This window comes from Cryptomeria japonica, chromosome 3 (assembly GCF_030272615.1).
Source record: "Cryptomeria japonica chromosome 3, Sugi_1.0, whole genome shotgun sequence".
In the NCBI taxonomy this organism is placed as follows: domain Eukaryota; kingdom Viridiplantae; phylum Streptophyta; class Pinopsida; order Cupressales; family Cupressaceae; genus Cryptomeria; species Cryptomeria japonica.
Window position 1 is genome coordinate 263,622,697 of NC_081407.1, and position 12,491 is coordinate 263,635,187.

At 36.7% G+C, this 12,491-nt stretch overlaps 1 protein-coding gene across 1 annotated transcript; it reads left to right on the forward strand.

Moving 5' to 3' along the window:
• Positions 1-6,743: 6,743 nt before the first annotated feature.
• On the forward strand, positions 6,744-7,666 carry LOC131066811 (protein CURLY FLAG LEAF 1). The gene is made up of 2 exons (XM_058001661.2): positions 6,744-7,136; positions 7,262-7,666. The coding sequence occupies exons 1-2, from the start codon at positions 6,900-6,902 to the stop codon at positions 7,565-7,567; spliced, it is 543 nt and encodes a 180-aa protein (XP_057857644.1). The 5' UTR covers positions 6,744-6,899; the 3' UTR covers positions 7,568-7,666.
• The last annotated feature ends 4,825 nt before the right edge of the window (positions 7,667-12,491 follow it).

Consider the following 12,491-nt stretch of genomic DNA (forward strand, 5'->3'; position numbering starts at 1 on the left):
ATGGCAGAGTCTCCTATGCCATATCTAACTGTCATCAAACTTAGCCATTAGACATTGACTGATATTTGTATTTAACTGAAATAAGTTACCTTTGGTCTCCATACCAGTGGCCATCAGTTCACCACTCTTTCCTTTTATTTTACACACTCCATCTTTGAATTCTAGAGTGAGTCCTTTATCATTTAGCTAGGCAACACTCAAAAGGTTATTCCTAAGACCTTCTAACCAATACACATTATCAGCATTGCTTTTTCCATTTAGAGAGATGGACCCTTTTCCTTTTACCATACATGGTGCATCATTACCAAATCGGACTACACCTCCATCATACTCTTCCAAAGACATAAAATTTTTTCTCGTCACCAGTCATATGGTGAGAACATCCACTATCAATAATCCACTCATTACAATTATCAAAGAGGGAGACAAGAGCCTTCTTGTCTGACACATCTTCCTTAACAACTACCAATACTATGTCTTCACTTTCTTCATCTTCTGATTCATCATTAGTGACACCTTCATCGACTGCAACAAGACAGTTTCTCCTATTTCCTCCTTTGAACTTTTTAAACTTCTCTGATTTGTCCTTATTATCACTATTGGGACAGTTGATAGCAATGTGCCCTATCCTATTGTAAGAAAAACATTTCAAAGGGAGCTTACCTCGGTATTTTCCAGTTCCCTTAGGAAGTCTCTTGGCTAGAAGAGCTTCAAATTCCATCAGGATCTCCTCATCATCCATATCCCTGCTTTGTCTAGGCTCACAACTGGTACCAACTTCTTTTCCCTTTTTAGATAGTGCAACAGATGCTCTAAAGGCTGATTCAGTCTTCTGAACACTACAATCATAATTGTTTAGCTCATATACGGTCAACTTAGCAATAATGGAGTCAAGGGATACCTTTGTCTTGTCAATAGATCTCAACTCCTGAATAGTTGCAACCCTTATTGCATAGACCGGTAGTAAGGATCTCAAAACTTTTCTAACAATGGTGGAATCATCCATTGTACCTCCTGCACTCTTGGTGTCTCCAACAACAATTTTAATCCTTATCCCATATTGTTGAATGGTCTCTCCTTCAACCATCTGCATGTCTTCAAATTTTACTCTAGGGCTTTCTTCCTTAGCTTGCTTCACATGCTCATCACCGCCATAGATAGACTCAAGAGTATCCCATACATCTTTGGGATTGTCTTTGTCTTGAACATCTATAAACTCAATATCAGATAGACTGCTGATAAGAGCTTCCATGACTTTCCCATTCTCCTGGATTTCTCTTCTTTGATCATCAATGAGAGTACTGGTAGGGACAACATAAGTATTCTCAACATAGTTCCAGTGTTGAGAACCCATGCTTTTAATGTAGATCTTCATTCTATCCTTCCATATCTTAAAGTTATCTTTGTTGAACTTATGACCTTCCCTCTTCATCATTAGAATAGGATCTTTTCCTCAAGCGATTAAGCTTATAGCACAGAGGACTTGGAGGATGCTCTGATACCAATTGATGAATAATGATGAACAGTAAATACCCAATAGGTACTGAGAGGGGGGGGGGTGAATCAGTACACACAAAAACTTCTTAAACAACTTAAACTGCAAAGACTGCACTAACTGGCAAACAGTATCACCGATCTAAATCAAGGCACTACTGGTAACACAGTATGACTGTAAAAGATATAAACCGGTAACATCTAGATCTTCTCAAAACCTAATATCTCAACTCAAATTCACTCATATGCTTAAGCAGGTAATGCATCAGAAATATAATGACCATTGGATCAACATGCTTTTATCACTTAACAAAAAATACTAAAACATCACATGAAAAAGCATCACACATAACACACTGATTTTTCACATGGAAATCCAACTGGGAAAAACCATGGTGGGGATGAATACCCACAAGTTGTTCTTGAACTCTTCTGAAGTCCGCTCTGTTAGGAGCCTAGTCTGGTTAAAGACTTTACAACAGGTTCTACTAGGAACCGATCCTACTAGGGATCACCCGGTTAAGGGATGGCTAAATACTCGGTTAGAGGTTAAAACCCTGTTAAAGGTTACCTTGTCAGGGGATTTAAAGAACTCAATGATTTTGAGTCACCCTGTTAAAGGATTTACAAAATCCCTATTAAAGCTACCCGGTAAAGGGATTTTCCATTTTCTGAAATGGTTAGAAGTCAATAGGTAATACATTGATCTGATAACACCACTTAATGCCAAGGAGATCTGCTTTAGTTCCTTTACATCTGCAATCATACTCTGTAGATCTCTACTCATTGCTTTGGTTTGGCAAGAATCACTTCACACACATTCATTTGCCAACAACTTCAAATGAGAATCATCATTGACCTTAGAGACAACAATTAGGTTGGTGACCAAAACCTAAAACCCTAAGCATCTAGGTTAATAATACAGTCGGTCCAATCCTGACCATTTAATCACATTACATAGGGTAAAACAATCTTGAACAAATCTCAAGAAGTTCTCCATCATTCATTCTTCACCACTTCTGGAAGTTGATAACCCATCACATGCTCTCCACCATTTACTAAGATTTTGCACATTCCCAAGGTAGATATAATCAATCTTCTTCATGCAAGATCCTCAAGAAAATCCTTCACGCACACAAGGCTGATGTGGCAACACGATCTGATCTTCATTTCAATGCTAACTCATCATAGGATGTCATCGGTCGAATCACACAGACTTGGAATGCATCAACCGGAAACCTTGAAGACGAGACTATCAACTGGTAGTCATATCAAATGAAACCCCGATACAAACTTTGCATATACCAGTTCACATTCCAACATATCGGTTCACCTTTTCGCATATACCGGTTCACATCATCATACTAGTTCACTTCATACCATCATACCAGTTCTCTTGCCAATTTGCTTTCTTCAATATACCAGTTCATACCTCAGCATATTGACATCAATGACAACATACAATCCCATCATGTCATCAAACTCTGCATACATGCCAACAGTCGTCAACTCCCTCCACAATGGCAAAGCTTCGGGGCCTAATGGGCTCCCAGTTGAGTTCTACAAAGCCAACCTTAACTGGATTTGCTCTAATCTTCTTGATATATATAATGAGGCTTTGGGTAAGGGTTCCCTTGACAATATTATCAATAAGGGCATTATTAAACTCATACCCAAGGATGGTGACAAGGTGCTTGTTAAGAACTAGAGACCCATTACCCTTCTCAATGTGTCCTATAAGATCCTGGCTAAAATGTTGGTCGTCCAACTGGAAAAGATCCTAACCAAGTTCATCTGCCCCACCCAAACTAGCTTCATTAAAGGTAGGTATATTCTGGAAAATCTCATCACAAGTTGGGAGGCCATGGAATGGTCTAAAGTTTCTGGTCAAGATACTGCTATGTTTCTCCTTGACTTTGAGAAAGCCTATGATAGGGTGGAATGGGACTTTATTATTATGATGCTTGAAGCCTTTGGCTTTCCTAGTGAATTCTATACTTATGTCAAGGTCCTCCTTCAAGATGCCTTTGCTCAGATTGATGTTAATGGCTCCCTCTCCTCTTCCATTATGCTCTCTCGGTCCATTAGACATGGCTGCCCCTTGGCCCCTGCTCTCTTTGTTATTGCCTCTGACGCTTTATCCTACCTCCTTAGGGATAACTCCCTCTCCCCAAAGGTTAATGGGATTAAACTCCCTGATGATAATGAATTGATGAATATTCAGTTTGTTGATGACACGACTCTTTTTCTTGAGCTCACCAAGCAAAACATGGATAACCTTAGCCTTAAAATCCAATGCTTTGGGTCAATTTTTGGAGCTCAGATCTCCCAGACCGAGTCTACCTTCCTTAGCTGGATGGATCACCCCCTTGACTGGTTTGGACACCTTGGTAACCAATGGGTTTGGTCCTAACAAAATCATTAGATACCTTGGAGTTCCCTTCTCGGTGTCTCCTTCCCTCAAAGATATGTGGCTCTGGGTTAAGGAGAAAATTGATAAGAAACTTAATAAATAGAACAATAGATTCCTCTCCCTAGCTGGCAGGGTTCAAGTGGGCCAAAAAATCCTCTCCTCCTATAATATCTACTACTCCTCTGCTTGGATGTTTAGCAACTATCAAATCCTTGAAATTCAAAAGGTTGTTAGACAGTTCCTTTCGTTTGATGGCAAAGGTAATAATAAATTACACGCTATTAACTGAAAGTGGTGCCATATTGAGAAATCTCTTGGTGGCCTTGGATTAAAAGATCTTAGGATCCAAGGTATTGCCCTTGCAGCTAAATGGATCTTCCATTCTCTTGAAGGTCAGGAACCTTGGAAGGTTTTAATCAGACACAATATCCAGAGGGTTGTCCCTAAGAATGCTAAGTCTTGGAAGGGTTTACCCCTCACCGACCTTGTGGCCGATGGTTTTCTCGTTTATGTCCAGGGCACTTGTGTGTTCAAGTCTAGCTGGAAAGCCTGCAAACATGTTAGGGGGTTTTTGGTCAACACTAGTGTCAACAATGGTGACCTGATTCATGGTGAGAGATCCTTATGGTGGAACCTCTTTCACACTGGCAAATCCTTGGCCCTTACTAAGGGATGCTCGGCTAGAGCCTGAGCCAGCAAAGGGATCAAATATCTTATTGACATTTTGGAACATGATACTCTTATTACGTGGGAAGATCTCAACTCAAAATTTAACTTCCCCCCCCCTCCCCACTCAAAAAAGAACCTACAACATGATTAAGCATGCTTGTATTGATTTCGGTCTTCCTAAAGACTGTACTGATGCTGATTCTCATAGATTTATGTCTTTTAAATGGGCTGATGGTACTCTTTTGGCTAAAATCAAGGCTCGTAACATTTACTCTGTCTTAACTTATGAGGCTTCCATCATTAATCATGTTAACATTTTATGGTATTTTGACATGCATGTTATCAAGTGCTTTAAATGGCTTATGATACTTAATAGACTTCCTCTCCAGAGGAATAATGATAATAATGATTTATGCTCTATTTGTAAACTTCCTGAGACTTGCAGGCATATTTTCTTTGATTGCTCCATTGCTAAGGGAATTTTGTTAATGTTTGGCTTTTCTATCCTTGATCTTGTGAATATTATGGAAATTATTTATGGGCACATTAAAGGATTGAAAAATGATGCTAATATCTTTTGGTTTACTTTATCTGCCAATATTCTTTGGTATATCTGGAAAATTAGGAATGTTGATAGGTTTGAAGGCCAAGCTAGGGCCCTTACTGAGTCCTTCCGAAGACTCACATTCTTCAAAATTGTCGTGCAGGTTGCCTCTACTATGAACGTTGAGAGGCACAAGCTCTTGAGGTTCCTCAAGGATGGTCACACCACCATGTTCATCAATGAGATGAAGGATGGTTATGAGTGGAGGCGCAACGAGGACAACCTATCCTCCTTTGAGGAGGCTCTCAAGAAGCTAAACAACGAAATTAAAGATAACAGGGAGCCCTCCTACGCCTAAGTTGAGATGTTGGCACAGATTCAGAGTCAGAAGACCATTGTTTGGATGGAAGGACCTTAGGGATGGGCGGCATGGGTTGAACCCCATGACGACATCCTCTCTTGATGTTTTTTGTTGACTTCTCATGATGCAGTTAGTTTTTTGTACTCTTTTGTGCGGATTACGCACCCTGTTGTTACTTGGGTTTTTGTTGTCTTGTGGCGGTGACAGCTATGTTCTGGCCTCCTTGTTCTGGATTCTCTCGATTTTTAATATAAAAAATAAAAATTAATACATATTTCTTTAAAAATGTTATAAAATAATATATCTACAATAAATTAGAGTATTATATTATATTTTCTTAAAATTTTATCCTTTATTAATAATGTAATTTGTTTTTTATTAAGTAAAATGAGTTTTTGAAAGACCCCATTAAAAAAATGACAGTATCCAAAGGATGTAAAATGGCTGCAGCAAAGCTGTCAGAATAAACAGCAAAACAGAGTAACAAATAACAAAATCAAAATAATAATAATAAAATTAAACAGCAAAACAGAGTAACAAATAACAAAATCAAAATAATAATAATAAAATTAAACAATGCCAGACCCAGCTCTAATCAATCACACACCTTTGAGAAGACCTTTCTTCAACCATATAAAATCAAACTGGCTAATGTAATAATTGTTTCAACCCTAATTTTAGAACATAAAATTAAAAAAGTACAGTCCACAGACCATTCAATTTCAGGTCCATTTGAAATCCAATTCGCATCTAAAATTGAAAAACTTTCCACAGATCATCAAATTATATGCCCGTTTGCAACGCAGATTGCACCTACCATTTTTCAGACAGGGATTTTGGTCAACAATTCTGAAAACCCAGAAAAATTCAAACGTACAGTTCAGATGTCCCAATTAAAAATTTTAAAATACAAATTCCTTAAAGTCAACTACATTGGTGGAAAAACGATTAGCTTATATCTCTCAAAATAAATACCAAACTAAATAACTACTGTATTAAGAAAAAAACTATGTGCCCACCTGGATTCTCCCATCAAATGAGGACAAAACAACATATGTTTCATTTTAAATGTGTTAAAGCAAGAAGCCCAGAAAGTTATTAAGCCAAAGTTTGACCTAATCCATCTTCTTCCCTGGCCTCTAAATCTAATGCCATGTTTGTCAGCACATAATAACTGCAATACTTATCTTGTCCATATCTTCAGCTTCTTTCTTGTGTATCACCTAATACAGAGTTTAAATCACTAATCCTCTATCTTTGTAGGCTTATAAGCATACCCTCATCACAGACATCATTCATTCATTCAGACGTATAAGAATACCCTCACCACAGGTATCATTCATTCATTCAGACTTATAAGCATACCCTCATCACAGGTATCATTCATTCACTCAGGTTTTTGAAGTATTTGAAGAAAAATGGCTGTTGAGAGATTTGAGAAGAAGCCCAATTCATGGGGTGATGATGAGAAGAAAGCAGTAGAGCTTATGCTTGGACATATCAATAACCAGAAAAAACAACCCACTTTTGATCTGGTTGGAAGGAGCACAAAAAGTTCACCATCTTCTCCATCTTCATCAATAGAATTTGATCTCCTGGAATTGGGTCAAGAGCAGTTTCTTCCTTCTGGGTGGGAGAAGTGCTTAGACTTGAAGGTCAATTCCCCAAATTCTTTTCAGTCATAAGTTTTAGGTGATAATACATTAAAATTTCATATCCACTGTACTCTTCTTCTTGTGTTCTTAAATCTGTGAATGTTTATGTGACTACTGTTATGCAGACTGGAGAAGTGTATTACATGAATTCAGATGGACTAAGCTCTAAAGACTCTTCAATTCAGAACATATCAAAATTCACCTCTATTGATGAAGAAGAAAAGGTAGACCTGAAATTGGAGTTATCTACCTCAAATTTTCTCAAACCAAGCAGGAAAAACACTGATGATAATATTCCTGAAGAAGTTGACTGCACCATGAGGCTTGTTGGGTGTCCCACATGTTTGATGTATTTCATGGTACCTAGCCTAGATCTCAAATGTCCAAGGTGCAAAGGTTCATTCCTGCTAGATTTTCATGAGGGAGATTAGTCTTCTCAATAAATCATTACAGAGAAATAGAATTTGTATTTATTTTCAGAGGAACATGGTCAAATTCAATCTATTATATCAATTTCTTGAGTTCTTTTATCTGTTTCTGTATCAAATTTTGTAGAAATTTTTTATATCAATATTTCAGATTTTATTCAATGATCCATCATCAAAATAAAAAGAACCACAAGAAGAATTTGAAATCAAAATAAAAAGAACCACAAGAAGAATTTGAACTCAATTTTAATTCAAATGAGTTCTAATTTTGGTTTGAACAAACTCTGAGTTTGATGTACAGTTGAATTGAATATTCATTAAAAAGATACGTACGTGTGAAATGGTGGGTGGTAAGTTTGAAAGGTTGGCCATTTTGGAACTCAAAGTCAACAAACATTATTAACAGCATAGTTATAAATTATCACAGTCTTCAAGGAGTTTTAATTACATGTTAGTTGGTAATTGGTGCTATTTCAGATATATCCGCATTTATTTCTTTGTGAGAGATCATGATCACAAGCAAGAATTATGGGTTTATCATTAGTTAAAGTTTTGCAGTTCTTAAACTCTGTTGAATGAACTGTCCATTGAGCTACACACACTCCCCGAGAAGCCCCTAATGAAAACATAACTCCTTTTTTTGGTAAATGGAAATTTTTAATAGTTTATATATTATTTAAGAGAAAATGTATAAAATCTATAAAGTTTACAATTACAATTAAAGGTTGTTGGGTAATCACATGATGCATCAAAATAGATATAAGATAATTAAAATAAAATAATCATGTCATTTTTGTAGGCCCACATGATCAGATTAAGAAAATCTTTCTAGCTAGTAACCACTCATAATATAAGAAGGGTTTGGTAGGAGATAGTTATACAACCTCTAAATCATTTGGAGAATTCTAAACAATAAGAAAAGCAAGCATACCTTGGCTAGAAGGTAGAGGCACAACAGCCACCTCAAAATCACCTTTTGTGGAACTAACAACTTAAATAAAATAAAAATGTCATTGGTACGCACACCTAGTCATATTAAGAAAAGGTGGAGCAAGATCATTCCAACTAATAACCACCCATACTAGAGGGTTTGTCAAGAGAATGATATGCATCCTCTCAATCATCTAGAGAATCCTAGACAATAGGAAAAACTAACATACCCTAGCTAGAAGCTAGAGGTAAAACAACAACCTCATTATCACCTTATGTGGAATTAATAGCTTATGCCAATAGGGAAGGATTATAATGCCTCTATTGAGAAGGTGACAAGAAATTACTCTAGCTATATGATTGACTCTAACCCCTAGGTTAGCAAGTAGCATACAAAATATGATGGGAAACCAAGAAAAAAACTACTCATGGTAAATCATGTACTTCCTCAATGGTTGAGAAGTCCATAGAGATGTTATTTCTAATGCCATTTTTTTTGCCTATCCCTAGACCTAATAGTATGCAAGTAATGCAACTACTAGTAGATAGCTAAGTGAAGGACAAAAGTTTCCTTAGAGAAAGTCTTCAAACACACTCCAATAGATTCAATAAGGATCCTATCTTGGTTAACTAATTTTTTTCCCTTGAAAATATGACAATATGATTCATAGCCCTAGATTAGGGAACAAGCTATCAACAACAGTTGGAGAAGTTGTGTTTGCATTGCAACTTTCCTTAAAATTTTAGAGGGATGACTCCCTCTTATGATGTAAATTTGGATTTTTGGGGGTATGTTTTTAACTAGAAAGCAAGAAAGGCAAAACTTTTAACCAAAAAGTTCTAAAGGAAATGTAATTAACCGCAAAAATGTTCAAAAGAACTTTTCTAGTCAACCATCAATTAGCCACTATCATACAGTACTCATGTAGAGACTAACATCATACAATAGTGAATATTAAAGGGAAAAAAGTCTCAAATAACTCTTCACACATAAATTTGAACATAAACATTCACATAAGAAAAATGTAAAACTCATCTACTGCAACACAAAGTCTAATCATATAGATAAACTATTCAAAAGTTTCCATACTCGGACTTAAACAGCCAATTCGAAACAATATCAGTGTCTATTAGAAAACAACACAAAGTCTGTCTTTCTAAAAATCCCCCTCCCCCCCCCCCCCGCCTCCCTCCCCTTTTCATCTATTGACTATCCATTTATATATCTAAACACCCCACCCTTTTACCATTTTCAAGAAAACGGTTCTTTCCAGAGTAACGGTCTTAAAAAAGACCATTTTTAACATGATTTTAGATAAAACAAAAATTACCAAAGGTCACATCATTAACACTAAGTGCTACATTATAAACAGCTACAAACTTTTGTCTTGTTCTTCGTCAGGCACCAGGTTCCAACTAGCAATTTGGTTGTCGATCATCTCTGCCTTCATCTCTTATTTGATAAGCACCCAAAGAACTGTTGAAACCTCATCCTCATCTTCTATGAGTTCCTAGGCAAGGTTGGTTAGGTCGAAGAGAATGTCATCGTGCATATTCTCAATTTCTGGCTATATCATAGGGTCCTTTCCTTTAAGCACCATCTTCTTTATTGTGTGAAAACTTAGATACCAAGATTTCTTTCTACAACTATTTCTTCTTGAAGACGCTCTTTGTGATTTTTGGCTTGCTTGTCAATCTTTCCCAATAAGGCAATAACCTTTCTATATTCCACAAAATCAGTTCGTTGTTTCCATGCAAGAACATGCAACCCTTGGATGATATTTCCCTACTTGCTTTCTAGCCAATTTAGGTTAGGATCAACAACTGGCAATTGGTTATAGTGAGGCAAAACCATTTTCGTAATAAAAACTCATGATGACATGTATTACTTGATTAGTTCTTAAGGTTGGTGCATTAAAGTTTCTCCACAAAAAGGTAATAATATAAAAAATCATAGCTCATGCTACTACCTTTATGTTCCCTTAACCATTTAATATGTCATTAATGATGGTACTTGCAAATCGCATTCAATTCATTTCTTTGAAATCGTGCATTACATAGTTACGAAGTGACCTAAAAACTAGCAAAAAGAGAATTGGAATTTTCCAACACTCTGACATCGGCCTCCAAGAAAGTATCATGTATCAAGGAGAAATAAGAAGTAGAAAACTACGTGGTATTTTGGTTGTTGCTCAATAAACATCAAGTCTTCCTTTGGGATCATGACATCAGATGGGATTGGAACTTGGGAATTTTGAAACATAGTTCCAACATGCCAAGGTTTCCTCGATAAGATTTGAGCGATAGATGGAAAAGACCGCCTATTTAATAGGGGTAGGCATTTTTTAAGAATAAAAATAGGAGGATAACAACTAGCTCTATCTAGGGACATGGACTAGAAACACGTAGCAAGGAACCCAGAGCTTGAAACAAAACCAGTAGCTTATCCATTGAGGTACAAAGTCAGAAAATACAAGAGGAAAGGGTGTTGTTTCTGTGGATGGGCAGAGGGGCGACTAGGCACAAACCTAGAAGGGACAAGGAAAAAAGGGAACTAATCCAACTACACACCAAAACCACCTACAATATATACATGGCCATAAGGCCCTACCTCTGAGCACACCTGGAATTATTCACGCAAATCCATTGGTTGGTTGAGAGAAATAGGAGCCTTTATGAAAAAATGAATTATTACCATAGAATGTGATCGAGAGAAATAGCCACTTGGTGACCACCTTAATGCCAAATCCCTAACTAGTGAGATGCAAGGACTTCTTGTACATACGTTCATGTTTGAACAACCATTCTTCATTATAAATTTCCGAACTACCTACAACCTTTTTTTGGGCTTCACGCACAACCTCCATTAAAAAAACCTGGCTCACTATCATTTCTAACTTCATTAGTCTTAGCAGTACATAGAAAAGAAACATCCAATCCAATTCCTTTTTTCTTGAACTACACAACAAATCAACCTCTACACATGTAGCTGCTAGTTGTGATTTCATAATATTACACTGCACAACCATGGGATCAAATTTGATAGGGGTGACCTCTTCTCTTTTTACACAAATAAAATCACCACTGAGGGTACAATGCATTTCATCTAAACCTTCATCATTATGAGGGACAAGAAATTGAAATGGAATCCTCCGAGTTTGCATAACATCTTTTTCATGAAAAGAGTTTTCAGAATGGGAAGGGCATATTACTTTCTCTTGCATCTCTTTTTCTTTTCCTTTTTTTTGAAGAAATCTGAATACTAAATATGTAGGTTGTACTATACAGAGATTTGCTTGATCAACTTCCTTCTCACCAACCAGGTTTCCAAACTCTTTTCCAACTTCATATGATACTAAATTATCATTAAAGATGAAAGCTTCCACTTCAGGATTATAATCTAGAAACTCCTTTGCAGGATCATCAAGAACATTATTTCCTTTTTGATATTCCTTATCAATGTCAAAAGAGAAAGATTCTAACTTAGGAGGAAAAGAAAGTGTAGATATAGTGTCATCCATACCTTTTTCTATATTACTGGGGTCACCAATGGATGAATTTATTTTAACTACATTAATGTGACTATCTTCATCCATAACTCCATAGTGAAAGTCATTATCTGAACCTTCAAGACACCAATTTAAAATAAAAACAACACTATGGTCCTCTCGTAGCACCTCTTTTTTTTGAGAAGCAAATGATTGTTCAATTTCATTTGTTTGCATGCATGCCAAGAGAGACTTTGGCTCTTCACCTTCAATCTGATTCAAAATTCTTTCTTGTTGGTGGTGGTTATTCCATGGTGCTCACTAAGCTTAGCCAAAGCTTGCATAGAGTCTTGCTCACCTAAGACAAAAAAGTTAAAAGAACCTTGGTCCTCACTTTCTGGTTCTTCTTTGAGCAACCTAAATCTTTCTACTAATATTTGTAACTTATGAATCTCTTGTTCAAGGTCTTTGAGCAAGTAATATATATGACACAAACCTCTTACTAGCAG

Excerpts from the sequence above, each read along its gene's own strand:
- LOC131066811 (XM_058001661.2), top strand. The coding sequence starts at position 6,900 with ATGGCTGTTGAGAGATTTGAGAAGAAGCCCAATTCATGGGGTGATGAT. Across the intron at positions 7,137-7,261 it reads AGAAGTGCTTAGACTTGAAG|ACTGGAGAAGTGTATTACAT; the intron begins GTCAATTCCCCA and ends ACTGTTATGCAG.